This window comes from Hippopotamus amphibius, chromosome 15 (genome assembly GCF_030028045.1).
Source record: "Hippopotamus amphibius kiboko isolate mHipAmp2 chromosome 15, mHipAmp2.hap2, whole genome shotgun sequence".
Classification (NCBI taxonomy): domain Eukaryota; kingdom Metazoa; phylum Chordata; class Mammalia; order Artiodactyla; family Hippopotamidae; genus Hippopotamus; species Hippopotamus amphibius.
The window spans coordinates 35,895,319-35,917,232 of NC_080200.1; the positions used below are offsets into that span (position 1 = coordinate 35,895,319).

General features: G+C 41.8%; 1 protein-coding gene across 4 annotated transcripts in view; it reads right to left on the reverse strand.

Annotated features, from left to right (window-relative positions):
- Window positions 1-21,914, reverse strand: part of GHR (growth hormone receptor) — a 324,223-nt gene that overhangs the window by 112,683 nt on the left and 189,626 nt on the right. For 3 of the 4 annotated variants that reach the window (XM_057708793.1, XM_057708792.1, XM_057708790.1), the window contains exon 3: window positions 9,650-9,715. The exons of the other annotated variant lie outside the window; for it this stretch is intronic. In XM_057708793.1, coding sequence (XP_057564776.1) covers window positions 9,650-9,715 — 66 coding nt within the window. The remainder of the gene's footprint in view (window positions 1-9,649; window positions 9,716-21,914) is intronic. 4 annotated transcript variants of the gene reach the window in all.

Sequence of the window (21,914 nt, forward strand, 5' to 3'; positions counted from 1 at the left end):
GGAGTGTTAAAATTCTATTTACTAAGGAATATTAAGTGAGAAAAAAAAAGTGCTAAGGCGGCTTTTCCATAACATATGAAAATGAAAATATAATCTGTAGCAATGAAGACATGAATGTTACTTGAGATCACCTTGAGGACACACAAAGGCCATCCATCTGAATAGTAACATCTACTATGATGTTGTGAGGTTTCCGGTTTACATGTATTTCGTGGTGCACAGTTTCCTAAAAGGAGAGTCTTCTGTCTTTATTCTTCCGCATGAACTCAGGGGCAGCAGTCAGTTTATGGATGACCGTCAAACCTGCAAAGTCAGGTCTGCCTTCAAACTGAAGCTGTGTGTTACACTGACTATAACTCTTCCTAAGATAAATATTATGTGATAATGATGAGGCATCTCAGACAGTTCAGTTGCAAATTATTGCCTATTCAATCCATCACCGAGCATTTACAGATGCTCAGCTTTCATCTGGTAGAATACCAATAATAATAATAAAAATGTACAAGTCCACACTGATGAGCAGACACTGTCAATCTTACTTTGCAATAGAATGTATTTCAGAAGAGTTGACTGTGAAGGAAATTCATAAAGTGAATCCTGAATTCTCATTTATGTCAGTTACCAATTGAAGACATTTTCTATAGGAGATTAAAAGACAACCACCAATACAAACATGATGACTAGTTCCATAAAACACCTTATTACAGAAACAGTCTTTTTTCTGTCTATAACAGGGGTTGACATACTTTTTCTTCAAGGCCCTGACAATAAATATTCAGGCTTGCAGACCTATAGGCCATGTTTTAGCTACTAAACTCTGCCATTGTCTCCCCAAAGCAAGCCATAGATAATCTGAAACAAATAGGTCTGGTGGTGTTGCAATGAAACTTTACTTTACAAAACAAGCATCTGATCTGAGGACCACAGTTTGGCAATCCCTGGTTTCAATAATTGTTGACCTTAAAAAAAAAGTAACTTATTTTATATCATATATTGTGAATTACATGCAAATCAATTTCCTATAAATTATATATATTTAAAAGCCCTTGGAAAGTTGTATAACCACTTTCTAAGTGATAAGTTCTTTATTTAGTAATTAGTCATCTCTTGAGTTATTTTTAGTTTAAATATATATTATCTCATATTGCTTATATTTGTCATAAGGCACACTATTATTTGAACTTCCACTCAATGGTACCTATGTTTGAATTCCATAAATCGTTCTATAAATGTGATGTGTAGTCTGCTTTCTCAGTGCATAGATTAAACTGTGTTAAAATCGGGGCACACCTATGTAATGAATTCAGGGTTTTTTTCTTAGTGAAAAAGTGCACATGATCTGAAACAGTGTGCATCACAAGTAGGAGCTGGTGTAGACAAAGGCTGTTCTGGAATGACAGAGTCAGGGGTCCTCTCCCTAGAGAGGCTTCTGTGTGCAGAAGCCAGAGCTCTCTTGAAAGCAGTGACTACAGAGTTGGTTTTGAAGCTGTAGAATGCAGCAAGTCGGCAGGGCTGCAGGCTAGAACTCAAAGGTCACAATCAACTTTGGGATGCTTTAACTTTTCAGTCACTAAAAAGAGTTCACCGCCCACTAGGGTCACCCAGGGTGAAAGAATGTTTGTCTTGGATTTCATCCCTGAAAAATGTGTGTTATGCTTTGGAAGAGAAACCATACTAGGAAGGGGTATATAGAGTACACACAGGCCCACTGGAATTTTTAGAGAGATGCTTAATCATCCTTCTCAGACTTAAAAAACAATATTACTCACTTCCACGATCAAGGCTTTCAGAGGCATATGCCCACAGATTTCTAACTCTTTTCTTACTGTTTGGGTTCCAGAATAAACAGACGACCTTGACATATATTGACAATCAGAAAGGACCTGCAAGGGCTTGAGGAGGCTGCCCTTGAGCTGTAGGCTCACTCCCCGTCCAGACATTCACTAACACCTGTCTGAGCACATGCACAGAGAACGGGTCTCTCGTAAACTGAGTGGGAAATACCTACTCACCACTGATTATGGCTCAGCAAACTGCTGGGAGTTAAGGAAGATAAAAAAAGTTAAGACCTAGGGCTTCCTAGGTGGTGCAGTGGTTAAGAATCTGCCTGCCAACGCAGGAGACACAGGTTCGATCCCTGCTCCAGGAAGATCCCACATGCCACGGAGCAACTAAGCCCGTGTGCCAAAAAAAAAAAAAAAAAAAAAGTTAAGACCTAATATTTATCTTACAAAGAATCCTTAATTCCCAACAATTGCACGTGAAGGCGGGCAGTGTATAATGAAGCACTACCACTGGGAAACTAATAGCAGGCATTAGCTGGGTATTTCAGGCTGGAAAAAGTCACTATCAAGTCCCTATTTTGAGATAACTAAACACTGTTATTTGAATTATCGATAATGTGCATTATCTATACTTTCTTTTGCTCATCTGGGGCAGATACAAAGCATTGCACTGATGGTAATCTCTTTACTCTCTTGTTGGTCAGTTAAAGAGACTTAGGAAAGCTGTTTTGTCTCTACCTCTGTCTCTTCCTGGATAAAGTGCATACTTCTACTGGCCTTCCTCCGACCTCAGCGAAGAAAGGAAAGGGGATAAATAGTCTTTGCAGGATGTCTGGCATTATCAGGATGTGAGTGCTGTCTGTGAGTCAGGAAGGGCTACCACTAGTTTGGGTGCAAGAGGGAGCCAACATCAACACTGTTTCCTTAAAAGGGATCATGACAGTCTGTGTGGACTTACTGAATTGTTTACTGAGTTGTTTATAAACAGCAGACTGTCAAGAATTCAATGTCAGCTTCATTGTCAGAGCCCAGTGCTGCTCTCTAATGTGTGTCCAAAGCTCAAGTTCTTTGTAACAAGTAGAAGCTGCACATTCTTACTAAGAAACCGTCCCTGCACAGACACACTTGCCTTAGGTTGTGTTTCTTTTACATGTATTGTCAGCTTGTGCTTATTTCAGCTGTATTGTCAGCTAACAAGCCCTTAAGGTTGAAAATATCCGATGGAAAAGAATGATTAATGCTGAGTAGGTCATGCGGCTCTTATAGAGGCAGCGATGGGTCCCAGGCAGGAGTGGGGCAGCTATTCCCTTGGCAGCTGAAGTGCCCACAGGATAGTGCAGTGATGACACAGAAACATCCTGGGACACACCCCCAAGACTAGACCATAACACTAGCCCCATGACCTGAAGTTGAGGTTCTGTGGAAAGCTTCTGGGAAAGACTGCAAGTATAGCAATGATGAGAAATGTCTCCTCCGGCATATTTTTCTCTCTCTCCTTTCAAAAATGGCTGCCGAAGGACATAAAGATACTCCGTGGTAGCCAAAGAATAACTAAGTTACTGGGGGGAAACCTGGCTCCTATTTTTTGAATTTTTTTCGTGTGAGTGCAAAATTCACAGACTATTCTTTAAACACTTGGCATCTGCCAGGTCCTTACCAGGTACTGTAAGACACAAGGATGTAAAAGATACACAAGGGTAAAAGATAGCCTTATCCTTAGGGGTAGTACAGTCTATTAGAGGGAATAGAAAGCATATAAGTCTCCACTATGTCAAAACAAATGACATAATGATATTAGAGTTGAGTATGGGAAATTTCATACAGTTCAATTCTAATTCTTGGTGGAATACAGATAAGAGCCATTAAAGAATACAAGAAACACCACAGGGGCCAGGTAATATTCTAGCTACTTTAAACACATCAACACTTGTAATATTCACCACAACTTTATGAGGTAGGTACTAGTAGCATCTTTATTTTAGAGATTAAAAAAAAAGAAGACAACAGAACCAAGGTACAGAGAGGTCATAAAACTTAGATAAGACCATGCAGAAAGTAAGCAGTAGAACTGGGACTTGAACCAAACCTGTCTTGCTGCAGAGGCTGAATTCTTCAAGCACTGTGCTATATACTACCTCTCCTAGAGGAAGAAAGAAAGGGCTACAGAGATTCCAAGATGGAAATGTGCATTCTCTTGGGGGAATTGGTAAAACTTATAGATAAAGTGATATTTGAAATATGCCCTAAAGACAAAATTCATGAAGGATTGTCTGCACCTGGGAGGTAAGAAGAGGGGATCTCTGGCGAAGGGGTCCTTATGAATGGCTCTAGTGAAGCAGGAATTCCGGGGACAAAACATGGATGTACATAGTACACAAGGGAGATGAAGCTGGAAAGGCATATAGGATCCAGGTTGTGGGCCTTCTTAAATGCCAGAGACATGTATTTATTCATAATTTTGGAAACAGTGAAGAGCTACTGATGGAGTAGGAGAGTCACTGGATCAAAGGTAGGCAAGAAGAATGAACGTGGAAGCAGACAGCTAGATGGCTGTGGACAGGGACAAAATAGGAGGTAGGGAAGAAAAATTAGTAGGCTGGGACAGGAGTCCCAGCTAAGAATTTTCAGGAAAGACCCCAACAAGTAAGATGATGGTTACTATACAAAATTTTTGTCTCATATAAGGGTCTTTGTTGAAAAGTAACTCACCGCTGTAGAGGAAGTTGTTGGTGAACTTATAAAAACAAGCAATTCATTTGCTGTGCCCATCTAATAGGATAATCTTTTGGGATTCTTTCAAAACTGCATACTGACCTCAGTCATGGATGTTTATGTTCAGAAAGCCTGTTTTCACAAAATCTTGGACTAATTTATGCTCCAAACAGCAGTCAATGAAACTGTGATATTTTTCTCCAGATGGATATTCATTTTATTTTGAGGTGGAAATGCCACTGGTTACACAATTTACACTTTCGTAGTAACATGTGATAAACTTGCTGACAAGGAATGGCTTTAAAAAAAATGACAGGAAAAATCCCCCTCAGAAAGATATGCAATGATCTAATAATTTCTCTCTGTATGTGTTTAATAAGTATTAAGTATTTGGCCATACGATCAACAAATCCTCTGCCAAAAAGCAACTATGAGAGAGAAATGAAATTACTGGAAAAACACAAAGCACACGGGACCGCAGCAGCCTAACTCAGAAGTCTGCCTTCTTCAGGAGCACTAACAATGTTTTGCTTTCCTCTAGAAGATTCTAACCATCCTCATCACTCTCCCCCACAACTAAAAGCAGCTCTCTTTGTAGTGAGTTTGTACCATTACCTCTTTAAAGTACACAAAGATGCCTATCTCTTTAAACTGGAAACTCCCTCAATATCCTTCTTATCCTGTATGTCTGCGTTTGCTCACATTTATGCCTCTGCATAGGTGAAGTATGCTGCTACCCACGTGTGCGGGCTGAATAGTCCTCGTGGGACTTTTAAAAATAGTTCTTTGTTTCCAGAAAATATTTCTCAAGCAGAAGACATGTTAGTATGTGCCCATTACCCCACAAGCACCCATTCACATGGATCAGGTCCTGTACTCATGTAGAGAGCAAAGCCCCGAGGGCTTAGAAGATGGACGAGTACTTTTTGGTGAGCAAGAGAAGGAAGACATGAGTGCAATGGGTGATTCTTTAGGTGGTGCATTGCATAGGTTAATCTTAGCTGGTTTGGTTTGACTGTATGCTTTTTTCCAGAGTCACTGATGCTTGGCAATGCTATATATGGACTATGTTAATTAAAGATAAATGATAGGCTGTAGTCATGGGTCCCAGAGTTGTTTCAGGGCAGGATATGTTAGCTTGTCAATGCTGCTTAGCAATGAAACTGGATTTATGATTTGCACCCAAATTCAGTGGAACTGGGGTCTGATGGTAAGACTGTCCACATAGCTAGGGTGCACCTACACGACCAGCTCACTCTAGGAAATTCCACCATGAGCAGACGTTGGGCTTCCTGATACCGAGGTGCGTGGCGGGCACACAAGTAGTGGTTCCAGACCTGGAGACAAAGGGTGTCCGGTGTGACGGAGCAGTGAGAGGACAAAGAGGCCTACACCTGGGCTCTTCAGACCCTGGTCAGGACACTCTCCTCATCTACTGTTGCCATACTGTATTCTTTGCCTGTAAGGAAGCTGTTGTCTGAGTAGAAAACATTCAATTCCTGTGAGTTCTTTTAGCAATAGAATACTGAAGGCGATTAACATGCAGTTAACACAGGTGGCGAGATCTGATCCTCCATGAACACCCCCCACCCTTGCCCCGCCCAGGAGCCAAGGGGCTTCATGATAACAAGGGGGCTGGCAGGAATGGCCAAGTGTGCAATGGGTGGGTGGCCAGGGAGCTATAAAGGATACTTCCATTTAGTTAATTTATTTGCAATACCATTTATTACTTACAACGTTCAAGGTACCATTTGAGGTACTGTGAGCTATACAGTTCTGAATAAGACACAGCTGTTCATAATCCAGACAGGGAGATAAGAGAAATACGCAAATAACCCCACTCCAAAGCAGCACTGAACATGCTCCTCCAGAGGGCTATGAAATCGCGTGACCTCTCTCAAAGACGCACAGGAGGGAGGGAGGAACTGCATCAGGTCAAGGGTCAAAGTCTTTTGGCTGAACCTTAAAGTATGGGCAGGATTTATATTTCCAGAATGCAGGGTGAGGCGGAAGGAGGATGGTTCTGGAAGATGGGACGGCATGAGCAACATCCCAGAGCACGGAAAGCACAGTGTTCCTGGGGAGGAGTGGGGAATCTAGATGTACAAGCTGGGGTCAGATGACAGATGATGGATTTGAGTGTCTTGGGATAGGTTTGCAGTTTAAAATTTAGGTAGGGTACTAAAGATAGTTAAGGTTATTTAGAGCAAAGGGATATGTTGGGTTCTGAAAATCATTATTAGCAGAGGAAGATGGATACAAGGAAGGAGAGAAGGGGTAGGGGGCAGAACGAGAGAGCAGGGAGACAGCTACTAAGGGGTTACTGCGATAGTCCAAGTGTAAAGTAAAGGTGGTCTGCAGAAGGGTGGTAGCCTTTGTTTATGTTTGAACAGTTCTGTCTAGGAGTCATTCTAGGAGGGTTTATTCATTTACTTTTCTTCCATGGGGTTTTGCTTTGAATCTGAGAATTCAGAAAAGTGCACATAGGAAATGTATACATTACAATTGTGAACTGACAGATCTTGAACACTAGCTTTTTTGTGTAAAACTATCTCCTTAGGGGGAATATGAACTCTGTGCGGTCAGGATAATAGCTTACATATTTCTTTCCTCCTCAAGGTACAGAGCTAGTGCTGGGTGCACGGCAGAGAGTTAAACATTTGTGATACAGTGACTGTGTCTACAGTGACACAGTGAGGCAATGGGAGCACTAGGGTCTGTCGCATCTCAGTGAGATGCTTGGATGATAAAGGCGGCCACGTGCACTGTGGAAGGTATCCATTGATACAGACACATCCATTGACGGGGGTTACTTTATCCCATCAGTCCTGAGACAGAGGGCAGGTAACTTTAGATAAGGAGAAGCTGGAAGTATAGGAGTCTTCCTTGTGTAGAGAGCTCAGTGTCTGTGTGATATGTCACAGATGAAGGATAATAGCTATTATTCTTGCTTATCACAAGGACAGAAATTCAACATACGCCAAATGACTGGCAGCAATTTCTTTAACACATCCACCATACTCAGAGGTTGTATTTCCACAAGGCCGAGGCTTAGGCTCCTTAGACCCCATGACTTGACAAAGAAAATGGATTGGGGAAATCCTACCACCACTTTGGGGGCAAGTGAAGGGCAGTGTATTATCTTCGTATGTGGCAGAGGCTTCCAGTGTGGGATGGAATGTGCACCATTACTAAAACATTCTTAACCAGTTCCTTCTCATTTCCTTACAGAAAGTAGCCATAAGTCACATCATCTACTGAGGGAAGCCTCTGGAATATACTGGCTAGGATAACCCAAACGTAACCAACAGCTAGTCCTTTTACAACCCATCACGTTAATTAGGGAGCAGATTAACATGTCAGATGCTTCTAAAGCAGGAGGGTTGTAAAGAGTCTGTGGTCTGGCACAACTGACAAATTAATGATGTTTGTTAAAAACTGCACCAACCCTCCCTTTGAGTCATCTCCAAGAAAAATGATGTTTACATCACGTATTAGAAATGTACTCTGTAATTTAGTCATAAAACCCCAATTATGGTGTCATGATGCCAGAGTGACCCATAAAACAGCAACAGCTTAAACACAGTCAGGTACACTGACTTCCCTTCTTTTACTGTGTACTGTGGACTCGAGCATATACTTGAATTGAGGAAAAGAAGATCCATCCTTAGAATTTAATTAAAGGTAACTACTATGTGATCAGGAATTTTTTTAGGTCATGTGAGGGATTTAGAAGCAGCAGAAAACATTGGATTTGGCTTAATTAATTGCAACATAATTAATTAACTCATGAAGCTCACACAACTCATTGTGTCCTGCACATGGTACGAACACATACACAAAGAGGTCGTGAGGTAAATGCTATCACAGAGCAATGGACAGAATTTTTGAGCCCAAGGCAATTCTGTTGAAGGGATAAATTTAACTATCAGTGGGATCACTAGGTAAAGAAATATCTCAAAATAATAATGACAAAATGATACAGGACTTGTTAAAAAAAAAGGCAGATTCTTAAACTCAATAAACTAATTGGTGACGTACAATAAACTACTTCATCTCTTTTTTTCTTTGCATTAATTTGGACTTAACCTCTATGGCTAAGCATATTAGAGAAATAAAGCAGCAGCCTTTTTTTCCAAAGAGGAAATTCAGATGGCTAACAGGCACAAGAAACATTGCTTAACATTGATAATCATCAGGGAAATACAAATCAAAACCACAATGAGATATCACCTCCCACCTGTCAGAATGGCTATCATCCCAAAGAACACAAATAACAAATGTTGGCGAGGATGTGGAGAAAAGGGAATCTTCATACACTGTTAGTGAGAATGTAAAAACTTGTTTTCCATGGTGCAGCCACCATGGAAAACAAGTTTTTTTAGGTTTCTCAAAAAACTAAAAACAGAACTACCATATGACCCAGCAATTCCACTTTTGGGTATATATCTGAAAAAAACAAAAACACTCATTTGAAAAGATATACGCACTCCAATGTTCATAGCAACATTATTTACAGTTGCCAAGGTATGGAAGCAACCTAAGTGTCCATCAACAGATGGATGGATAAAGAACATGTGATATACATATACAATGGAATGCTACTCAGTCATGAAAAAGGATGCAATTTTGCCACTTGCAGCAACATGGATAGACTTGGAGGGCATTATGCTAAGTGAAATAAGTCAGACAGAGAAAGACAAATACGGTGTGATTTCACTTATAGTGGAATCTAAAAAATACAACAAATGAATGAATAAAATAAAAAGAAGCAGACACACAGATATAGAGAACAAACTAGTGGTTACCAGTGTGAGGAGGGAAGGAGGGAGGGGCAATACAGGGGTTGAGGAAAAAAAGGGTTATTATGGGATTATATGAAATCATTTGTGTGGAACTTTTGAAAAATTGTAAAGAACTATAGAATTTAAAGAATCTTTCATTCAACTAAGAAAAAGGAAAAAAGAAGCAGCCTTGTAGAAAAGTTGAAAAAGAAATTCTGAAAAAATTATTTGTTAGCTTGCCCATGCAATTTCAGTCAGTCATTCATCCAGTTACCAAATCCGAAATAAAATAGGGAAAGGACAGTAGCGTGGATTACAGTAAAACCTGGACAATACTGTCGAATGCAGAAAAAGGAATGAAATTCTTACTTGTTTCTAGGCCTGGATAAACTCTCTGCAGACTCTGAGATGCCCTGACAAAGATAGCTGGTGTGGCTGGAACAGAAAGAGAAGAAAACCATTAGTCATCCCTGTAAAAAGTGATCTGATGTGACTTTGTTACAATCTCATATTCAAATGTCAAAATGTGACCTGGCCCAACCTCACAACAATTTGCTCCTTTTTCTTTCTTTCTTTTTCAAACTAAAATTGCACCTACCCTCTAAAAAGAATTCCTAAATATTCAGAGCAAATGGAAACCTTCTGGTCTTAGTTGCCTCTGGTCTCATGCCTGGACACAGTCAGGAAGGATGAAAAATGGCCTTCCTACAACATTTGAGTCCAAACTTAAGTCTTGCTTGTGAAAACAAGGGAGGAACATAAATTCTTTTAAAAAACAGTATTAAAAACAGTCCAGTCAAAAGCGTTTATTCTTAGAAACAAACATGTGAGCAACCCTGGGAGTAGGGAAGGAATGAGGGGACGTGAAAATCTGGACAAGAGGGAGACAGAACTTTAGGACACGAGATGGGCAATGAATCATCTACTATAAAAGCTCTTCTAATATTATTGATAGTAGTAGTAGGTTGCATTAAAAACAGGAAAAATGGAAAATGATCAATGTAGTTATCATTGAACTGTTAAACTGGGTTGAACTGCCAATACCTCAGCTACAAAATTATTGTAACTGTTATCTAGGCTTGGTGGAGGAGTGTCTCCAAGATTCCTCCCATCGCATCATGTTATTGCTGAATTATTAGAGAGGAAGTTTGGTCCAGACCCACAACAAACACAACATTACCTCAAAGCATCGAAACTGCTGATGCTTTTGGTCCTGTATAGAACCCACAGTAACAGTGCTAAGAAATCTTTCTTTGATTTGAAAAAGCAAAGAGGAAGAAAATAAAGATACATGGGCAGCGAGCTGGGCCACACCCATCTCCCTGAATTTCAGAGTTGGTGAATCCTGTGCATCTGTCCTGATCCACTTTTCAATGTGCTTTTTTTTTAACTAACTCCTCTCACCTGGCTAACAGTTAGGAAGCAGCTGTTGGGTCTGGAGGTGGAAATACAGAACCTAACAGAGGAAGTTAAGATCCTCTCATTAAATGCTGCAGGATTCTAACTCTTGAAAGTTTTTGCAACCTGGGCATATCAGTGAGAGTTTTTTTCCAAGTGAAGTTAGGTTTGGGGGGATTTGGTGAATTATTTTTTTAAATTCCGTATGACTATTAGCTCTGAAAGGGTTTCTTATTCTCTCTCTAAATTTTAATATTAACTTCATCTGTAGAAGCTCATTTACTCCCAAATGCAATAAAGAATTATGACAGAAAGCAAATGGAAAACATGTTTCCCTAGAGTAGATAATGGACTACACGTTGATTTTAACGTGACCAGAAAGGAAAATTACAATTTATGGAAATCTCCTCAAGTCTACTCACTGCCTTGATATCCCAAGTCTTGTTACCATTGTCTAGACCCAACCCTCACCTTTAATTCCCTGCTACAAATCAGAGAACGCTTTGTTTTACTACCCCTTGCCATACATTGGGCACCAGAACATTATTTTTGGTCAAGGTTTGGCAAGTTTGTATAACTTCCAACTGTGAACGACCTATTTCACTGACAACTGTATATGCCTTGAGAAAGCTCTGATAGCTCAAAAAAAGAGAAAAATTAAGTCAATCATGGGATGACACACAATCATGTGTCATTTTGGTCAAAATCATCCAGCAAGTTTGTCTCAATTTTCAGCTTGAAACGGAGTAAACAGACACCAGCTTCCAGGCTCAGATCAGCAGGAAAGTTGACGAATTTCTCCAGCATAACGACTGACATGGAATGTGGGGGTCAGTTATGAGGCCCCAAGGGAGCCCTCAGAGCCAAACCTCAGGCCAGGAAATGCTTGGGGAGCACTGGCCACCCTTTTCTCTTCCCAAACCAGGATTTTGCTTTCCTTGCAGACAGATCTCTGGTGCTTTCCTCTTTATGGTATATTCGGTAACATTTTCATGAAGCAGAAAGTCTTACTCAGCTAACACCCTCCACAGTATGTGATGAATCAAGGCAAAAAAGGAACCAATGGCATCCCTGGGAAAGAACCGCAGATTCATGCCAGCACAAAGAGGGTGCTGATCACAGAGTCGAGCACAATGAACAAAACTGTGCCATCTTAGCAAATGGAGGTGTCACCCTCAGTTATCAGTTTTAGTGTCCGGGCTTCGTCACTGTCCAGACGTGCCGAGCAATGGAGGAAAGCAAATGAAGACAGACAATAAGCAGAGAGTCACAGCTCCAGTGCGTCCTACTGGGGCTTTTAAATGCTGGCATTATAAAATGAATTAGCTACAGCTGCTGGCCTTGGTGAGCCCACAGTTTCTGGGCAGGGATCTATAAAGGAAGGAGGGGTCAGCATTGGAGGAGCAGTGCAGTGACCCTTAATGAGTCTGGAGAAGCTTCCTGGGAAAGATGACCGCTTGGACAGGTGCTGAACTTGGGATAAATAAGCAATGAAAAGGAAAGGAAAGTGCAAGTGGAGCCAAGAGAAGTACTACACAAAGACAGGGGAAAGACACAGCCTAGGCATGTAAAGAGCCATGATCTGTAGGGAGTGGGTGGAGCACAGCTGACCTAGGATATGCTGAGTGGGGAGAAGTCAGGGGCATATTAGGGATGGTCTTCCCAAAGAACTTAATTGTGGGACTTCCCTGGTGGTCCAGTGGTTAAGAATTTGTGTTTCCACTGCAGGGGACACGGTTTGATCCCTGGTTGGGGAACGATGATCCCACGTGACGCACAGTGTGGCCAAAAAGAAAAAAAAAAGAGAGAGAAAGAATAAAGAACTTAATCGTGAAATTGTGACCCTGCAAACACTGGAGAATCACTGCTTTGCGGGGCCTTGAGGCTGAGCTTCTCATGGTAGGCCTGCCTAAGAACGAGCTGCAATCTACCCTCTCCTACTTACGTCCAACCTCGTGCTCAACATCCCAGCTCTGGTACACAATTGGACCTCAGTTTCTCTGTCTGTGAGATGGGGACAGCTGCAATATCTAACATATGAGGTTTAAGTTAGTTAGTACGTGAAATACATTAAATAGGCACTATAATAAATAGGCACTATAATAAGTGGTACGTGTTAGAGATTCTTATTGTTATTAACATTGTCATTGCTGTTATCGCTACTACTTCCCTGAAAGTAAGGGCCCATCTTTTCCAGTGAGGAATTTGCCAATATTTTCGCACTAGACCTTGTGAGCTCAGGGCTTTGCACGTGTGAGGAGGATGCTGTCCTAAGTCCAGCAGGACCCCCTCTATGGAGGTCCTCCTGAGCAGGCTGGATGTGAGATCAGTGGCATTGGGGATGGGAATCTGCCTGGAACTAAATGCTGCCAACTGCAGTTCTTGTAAGTTGGTGAATTCTGCACTGTATCAGTAAGAACGTTAGTATGGGAGAATCAATGTTCTGGAGAGTACTGTAATTTACCAGTCATGCAGCAATGACATTAGAACCAGCCACGAATAGACAGTGCGAACAGTAAGTAAACCAAGAGACTGCATGTGGCAACATTTTACAGAATGCAGGAGATAACGTAAAGGGCCTCACATGGGATCTGACATAGAATAAGCATTGGTTAATGTCAGCCACTGTGATCATTATTAGCTATGGTTACCGTAAGGATAATGGTGATGTAACGATCATGAAATCTCTATTTCAAGACTTCCTCTGATTGTAATCATTTTGCAGTATGTACATGGATCAAATCATCATGCTGTACACAAACTTGCACAGTACGTTATGATAATTTTATCTCAATAAAGCTGGAAAAAAAGGACTTCCACTGAGAGGTTTTGCTTTCTCCCTCAGGCAGGTAACTTGTCCTCCACCCAACAGCCCTAGAAACCACTCTTATAGCCTTTGCTGTAACTGCTTATTTTCCTGTGCCCTGTGACACACAGAGAGTTTCTTGACAGGGGTATTGTTTTTATCTTTGTAACCTCTGTTAGGAGCACAGGGCACATCACCTAGTAGAAAAATAAGGCTTGCTAAACAAATGAGGTAGATGAATTACAATGTGTTAAACTTTGGTTTTTGGGCTAAAAGGGGATCAAAGAAAAATAGTTTATTCTCAGCAAACTGTGTCTCTACTTGTAAATCTCAAGTTTGCTTGACTACTTTTCCTGCCTTTTTGAATACCCTTGAACATAGTCCAAAATATTTCCCTGCTTGGTTTTCAACCTCAAAAGCTCTTTCCAGACCCACTTGTGTCTTTCTGTGCTCTTTTTCTCTATCAAACTATGATCACGATCACCGAAGGTATTCAGTTTAAAGTCCTTATCCTCCTCCAGATATGCAGGCTCCTTGCAATAAGGCTCGAGTTCAAGCTCACTGTCTGGTCACATTGATGCCATGCCCTAGACCATCCTGCTGCCTCTGAAGGGGCTGACTGATGGCAAAGTCAACAATGTGTGTGTTTACAACTCACATTTATTGTGCCCTTAAAATGCACAGGGACTCCACTTCAGGACATTTGATGAATTTTTCCATTTTACCCCCACAACAACCCTCTGAAGTGGATATTATTAGTTATGTTACATGGACGAGGGATCTGAGGCTCAGAGAAGTAACCTATCCAAGGCCACACAGCAATTACATGGCAGAGGCCAGATTGGAACTGGAGCCAAGTTCTGACTCCACCCCACTCTACCGTTTCCCAACCTTGTCTGACCATCCGCATCCACTGCGGCATGCATTCATTTGTTCCTTCACTGAAGTATAGCTGATTTAACTGTGGCATCTGTTAAACATACAGATTCCAAGGCCCTGAGCCAGATCTACAGAATGTGAATCTCTAGGGCCCTTGGTCAGTCTGTATGTTGGCAAGGTCCTGAGAATCTGTATGTTTACCCTGCATGCCCCACCCCCCAGCCAGGTGATTCTTATGACGTGACACATTTGGAAAACTGTTCACTGGCCACTGCTTTCTCATGCTGATCAGTCACTGTGCCCTCTGTGGGGCTCCCCTTCTAGGGTTCCCCCACTAAGTGTCCACAGCTGGTGTGCATGACTTGCTAGAGCACAGCCTGATTTATTTGAATGCTGCAAACATTCTGGAAAGTTATACTGATGGGGCCAGGCTGCTGAGGCTCTGGGTGGAAACACCCTTTAGGGCTCAGTTCATGAGAAACCAGGTAGGACTCACAACACCCTGGTAGCCAGGCCTCTTCCTTCTACTCTGTTGTCGAGTGATGTTTACACAGCAGGTCCTGGGGCTGCAGTTGTCATCTTGGTCATGGGTACCCCTTGGCACACCAAGTCCTGGGCTCAAGTGCAGTGACAATTCCAAGCTGGAATTTCATTTCTTTTGCATCTCACTGGCTAAACTGAATTCCCATCCATAGATTCTCTTGAACTAAAACGTATTATCTCCTACACATTATGACTTTTGGCAGCTCTAAAGAAGCCTGTGTAATCTGAACAGGAAATCTCTGAACCTTTCAAACAGACAGCATTACCTCCCCAGATCTCCATGAGGGGACGTGTTTCTTCTATACTTGAACAGTAAATCATAGAGCACATTACATAAGATAATTTAAACAAACAAGAAAAAAGGAGCTGTGAAAAGATGCTGGTGGTTTCAAACAACTTTTAATGTTAAAAAAGCTGCTTCACAATCTACAGCAATTTTGGAGGTGAAACTGGTGTCATGAAAAGAAGCACATGCTGAACTAAATCTGCAGCAGCCATGTGTTTTTTTTTTTTTATTTTTAATTTTTTCCTCAGATTTTTATTGGCGTATAATTGTTTTACAATGCTGTGCAGTTTCTGCTGTACAACAAAGTGAATCAGCTGTATTTACACATATATCCCCATATCCCCTCCCTCTTGAGCCTCTCTCCCCTCCTCCCTATCCCACCCCCCTAGGTCGTCACCAAGCATTAAGTTGATCTCCCTATGTTATGTTGTTACAGAGAGCTTCCCACTAGTTATCTATTATACATTTGGTGGTGTACAAACCCTCTCACTTCATCCCAGCTTCCCCTCTGCCCCCCGCCTGCTCTCCCCCAGCCCCGTGTCCTCAAGACCATTCTCTAGGTCTGTGTCTTTATTTTTGTCCTGCCCCAAGGTTTATCAGTACCGTTTTTTGTTTTGTTTTGTTTTGTTTTTAGATTCCATATATATTCATTAGAATACGGTATTTGTTTTTCTCTTTCTGGCTTACCTCACTATGTATGACAGACTCTAGGTCCATCCACCTCACTACAAATAACTCAATTTCATTCCTTTTTATGGCTAATATTCCATTGTATATATGTGCCACATCTTTATCCATTCATCTGTTGATGGGCATTTATTTAGGTTGCTTCCATGTCCTGGCTACTGTAAATAGTGCTGCAATGAACATTGTGGTACATGTTTCTTTTTGGATTATGGTTTTCTCTGGGTATATGCCCAGGAGTGGGATGACTGGGTCATATGGTAACTCTATTTTTAGTTTTTTAAGGAACCTCCATACTGTTCTCTATAGTGGCTGTACCAACTTACATTCCCACCAACAGTGCAGCAGGGTTCCCTTTTCTCCACACCCTCTCCAGCATTTACTGTTTCTAGATGTTTTGATGATGGCCATTCTGACCAGTGTGAGGTGATACCTCATTGTGGCTTAGATTTGCATTTCTCTAATAATTAGTGATGTTGAGCATCTTTTCATATGTTTGTTAGCCATCTGTATGGCTTCTTTGGAGAAATGTCTGTTTAGGTCTTCTGCACATTTTTGTATTGGGTTGTTTTGCTTTTTTGATATTGAGCTGCATGAGCTGCTTGTATATTTTGGAGATTAATCCTTGGTCAGTTGCTTTGTCGGCAAATATTTTCTTCCATTCTGAGGGCTGTCTTTTCGTCTGGTTTATGGTTTCTTTTGCAGCAGCAATATTTTGCTGTAAATGCATTTAGAGAGTAGCTGGGCTTTGAGATAAGAAGAATCAATGTGCAATGAGAGATCATAAAGACCTTATTTTCTCGCAGATCTACCTCTGGTTTAGTGGACAAATGTGGACGTTTCCTAAAAACTTGAAGCCTCACATATTCCTTTCCTGTCTGGCAGTGCTTTCCTTGGTGAGTTAAAAAAAAATCCTCCAGACACAAGTTTATGCACGTACCGAGGACATCTGCTTGCTATTAAAGACAGAAACTAAAGCTTGACTTTTCAATCGTAGCTCTTTCGGTGATAAGGCCAGTTAGAGGTACAGTGACTTAAGGAGAACACATTGGGGGGTCCTTTATTATTATTATTATTTTTTAAAGAGTAAGAAAAGGGGCAGTTAATATGCATGCTGGGTCTCAGCTGGCTTGCATGTTCCTTCGGCAAAGCTTCCCAGCAATTCCTCCAAGTTCCCTTTCCAACTGCTACAAGAACATTGAAACACCCTCCCCAGCTAGCCACCCTTAAAGCTGCTTCTCATTATGGAGAACAGGAAGGGTGTCAACACCAGGCAATGCACGGGAAGCCAGCCCTCTATGCCACGTGTTAGCAGGCGCCCAGGGGAATCACAGTCCTGCTAAGAGGACCAAACAGAATCCAGGTTGGCACTGGACCATTATCAATCCCAGGTGGCCAGGCAGGGGCATAGGACTGGGACTGGAAAGATAGAGTATGAAAAGGTCAGACTGAGGTGTAGGGAGAAGGGCAGAGGTGTCTCTTCCCTTATAATGTTGTCTTCGATATTTTTAATACCTGTGTATCCATGCATCAAGGCAGTAGAGTCAGATGGTTTAATAAAGCCCAAAGCTCAGAGAGTGACTCACAGATGATGTGCCAGAGCTGGCACCTCTTCCCAACTCTGTGTTCAGTGACATCAAGTCATTAACTTGAAAGCAGGCACAGTGGGAATACTTACACCATAAAAACTGATGAACATTCCAAATCAAGGCTTTCTGCCATCTAAGTCTGTGGAAATTCCATTCACCTTTCAAGATGAGTTTGTCTTCTCTTCCATGATGCATTTTTTATTTTCTCCCAGATGGGATCCACCTCTCCATCCTTTGTGCTTTCATACAATAGCTGGACCACAGCATTTCCTATTCCCTGTCTGGTATCGCAGTTACCTGGCTTGCCCATTGAATGCTAAACTGGACGTTTGAAGGCAAGGATCCTGTCTCCTCCTTCTGACCCACCATGGTGTTAGTATAGCTCCTTCAATACAGTGAGTGCTCAATATACATTTGTGAAATTACTGAATATCTCACGAGGAAGTGTTTCAAGAAACGTTGTGAGGCACCATGGCTTTACTTAAATACTTTGAATTTAGCAGACATTGTGTGGTCTCTGGAGTCTCAACTGGCACAAAAGAAGATTCTAAAGCACATCAGTAGATCTTATGACAAGTGTCCTCCTGGGGCCATGAATGCTCAAACTTGAGGCAAAGTCAGTGCATTTCAACTCATTTCCATCATATTGAGCCACTTAATAGTGCTCAGTGAGGGGAAGAATGAACGAACACAGGATCGTTTAATTTCCCCACCCGCCTTCCTGTCACTTGGATAGATGCATTTGGTTGGTTTTGGCTACAGCAGTGAGCCAGTCTTTTGATACCAAGGTGTATAGTCCGTGCCCATTTACTAGGCTGAGGCTGGTCGTAGGGAGTCTTAAGTCCTGGGAATCAGTTGTTTTGGCAAATTCATGGATCTCCTTGTTGCTACCAGGCAGCGTGTCCGAAGCACTGCACGGGAAAGGTGTCTTAGGCAAGCATATACTTTGTCAGAGGTTTTAAGCTGTGTTTTCCCCTCTCTGGGCAAAGACACCCTTTATAAACAGGTTGGTCTGAGCTCTTGCCACTCTGCCTCTCCTTCCCAAGCTCTACTTATCAATTTCCATGGAACATTTCTTGAACAAAATCCTATTCCCTTGGGAAGTAGGTATTTGAGAGGTATTGAGAGGTCAGAATTGCAGTGTGTGAGGTGTCAGGTGCTGTCCTCGATGCCAGGGATACAACGGTGAGGAGAGCAGAGGGAGGTCTGCCTTTCTGGGTGTACAGTCTGCTGTGTGCAGAGGGAGACTGGAAACATATAAGACAGCAGATGATGCCAGGTAGCAGGGGAGGGCAGCGAGAAGTGGGGAGAGGGGCTATTAGACCTGAAAGCAGTGTGAACGAGTACAGGCCCTAAGATGGGATTGGGGGCTAGAAAGGAGGTTGGTGCGGGAGGAGCAAGGGGAGAGGAGAAGGAACAGAGGGAGGGAGGGATGAGAAGAAGGATTTGAGGTCACAGAGGTGCCAGGAGCCAGATTTTGCACCGTCCGGCAGGCCAGGGTAAGGACATGTAGCCTGCTCACCACATCACCATGTCAGGTTCCATGAAGGAGACCCTAATGAGTTGGAGCTGCTATTGCTGTCACATCTGTGCCATTATGCATGTCCTTCCCACCTGAATCTTTCACTGTAATAGTTGGGAATTGGGAGGTGTTGGCATTGGGATCCGAGGCTCTTTGGTGTAAGGCTTTAATTCACTAATTACATTTATCCCACTGTACTTGGTCTGGGTTATAGGTAAGCCAGAGGGCCATTTGTTTGCTCAGGACATATTAATCAAGCACCTATTATGGGTAAGGCACTATGCTAGGCATTGGGATATGGTGGTGAACAGACAACCACAGGGCCCAAATTCATTTCTCTCTATTCCCCTAAATAGATCCTTAGCCCCAGACCAATGCATCTGTTTGCCATCTCGCACATTCCTGATTTTAGGTCTTTGCTCACCTTATATCATTCTCCTTGCTTTCTCCAGAATGGGGAGAAGATGAGAGGTAATTCCCATCTATGGAGTGGGAATAATAATTCAGAAAATGAAACTGATGTATATAAAGTGCTTTACAGAATGTCTGGCACAATAAAAAAGAAAGAAATGATGCCATCTGCACCTCCATGGGTGCACACAGAGGCTATCATTCTAAGTGAAGTAAGTCAGAAAGAGTAAGACAAATACCATATGATATCACTCACATGTGGAATCTAAAATACGACACAAAAGGACATCTACAAAACAGGAACAGACTCACAGACATAGAGAACAGACTTGTGGTTGCCCACGGTGGGTGGGGAGGCAAAGATTGGGAGTTTGGGATTAGCAGATGTAAACTAGTATATACATGATGGATAAATATCTGAGTGACTTTGCTGTACAGCAGAAATTAACACAACATTGTAAACCAACTATACTTCAATAAATTAAAAAAAAAAATTTAAAAAGTAAAAAAAGAATCTCTGGCACATAGTGTTTATGAGTACAGTACAGTTAACTGAGAGCAGTTAATGGCATTTATTATACATGCCACTCATTGGATAGTTATGTCCTGTGCTGATTCTTGCACTATTTAGTTTGTGTTTATATACTTGCCCTCTCAATTAGATTACAAGTCCCTTGAGAGCAGGAAGCACATTTTATCCTTTCCAACCCCTCCATTAATATCCGTAGTATGATGACCAGCTGGCCTTTTATCCTAACAACCTCTCCTTTTGATCAGTATCTATGAGATTACAGGGTTTTTTGGTTAACAACGAGTCTTGGTGAAAGGTCATGTACACTTTTAGATATATTTGTCACACTTTCTTTTTTTTTAAAGGAAATGGTTTTTTTAAAATTTATTTTTAATTAATTAATTAATTTATTTATTTATTGGCTGTGATGGGTCTTCGCTGTGCATGTGGGTTTTCTCTAGGTGCAGAGAGTTGGGGCTACTCTTTAGTTGTGGTGCACGGGCTTCTCAGTGAGGTGACTTCTCTTGTTGTGGAGCACCGGCTCTAGGCACACAGGCTTCAATAGTTGTGGCACGTGGGCTCAATAGTTGTGGCTCGTGGGCTCTAGAGCGCAGGCTCACTAGTTGTGGCACATGGGCTTAGTTGCTCTACGGCGTGTGGAATCTCCCTGGACCAGGGCTCAAACCCATGTCCCCTGCATTGGCAGGCGGATTCTTAACCACTGTACCACCAGGAAAGTCCTGTCACACTTTCATATGGTAAAAGAAAACAGAAAACTTTGATATAGCTTCTCTCAGGTACTTGACTCAAAATCTTTAGATTCATTTTCTGAAAGCCAGTTTTGGACAGAAATTATTGAAACTCCATAGCTAACATGCAACCAGTTCCAAAAATTATTTTGCACGGGAAAATAGAAGCTCTACCAAAAAAGCGAATGGAGATGGATGAGGTGACCAGCCACCACAGACATGGACCTTGGCAGCCAGGCACCTGACGCTTACTTTTTTGCACTCTGTCCTTTTCGTTGTGCCTTCTGTCGTTTTTGGTTCCAGTGAGAAGCAACACTTATGGGCCCTGAACCTTAACCCTAAATCTAACTTCAGAGTTTCCAAAATGGACAGTTAAAATTAGAGTCAAAGCTGTCCATCACATCACATCACATCCATTTAAAGCAGAAAAATATACTGGGTGTGAAAAAAAGCTATGAACTTTTCTGGAAGAAATAGGTTTCAACTGAAAAGGAACTTGATTTCTTTGTAGCTACAGGGCAGGCAAAGTCTTATAGCCTAAAATATAAGTTTTGATTCCTTGCTGGAATTAGGTTTAATGTGATGACTATATGACATAAAGAAAAAAAATCAAAAGCCTTATTGATCATCGATTTGTGGCCACTGCTGTGGCTACAGACGCCTTGCACAGTGTTTCTTTGTGTCAGCCTGAAGGGGGGCCCTGCCCCATAGGCTTTCTGGCGGGACAAGGACACTGTATGGCTTTAAGTGTTCCCTGATCGAATGTGGGAAAAGCAGGAGCGAGCCAAGTTCTGAACAGACTTTTTATTGTGCTGAGGCCAGGAGGTGAGGGGGAGGGAGAGGGACAGGATTCCCACACAACTTTTGCCCTGCTCTACTTTCTGGAACATATAAGTTAGAAAGGCTGAGAAAGACACCTTTGGGTAGATGGGACAAAGGAGGGTTTGGGACTTTATACAGTTCATGTTTAGGAAATCTGCAGCAAATGCAAATATATATACATGTGTAAATAAATAATATGTATTATGTGTATAGAATGTATATTATATATATACTTTATATTATTTAATTTACATTTTATTTATATTTATATTTAATGAACTTCTAAGCAGCAGCTAGGGCAACTGGGGAGCACCCCAAATAACATGTATGACCATACAGATCTTACCTCAGTTTTGTCTGCTATCGGCCCCCTGTCCTAAACTGGAAAAATCTGAATGGCCTAGTTTCTTTTTCATGGAAAGAGCATGTAGGGA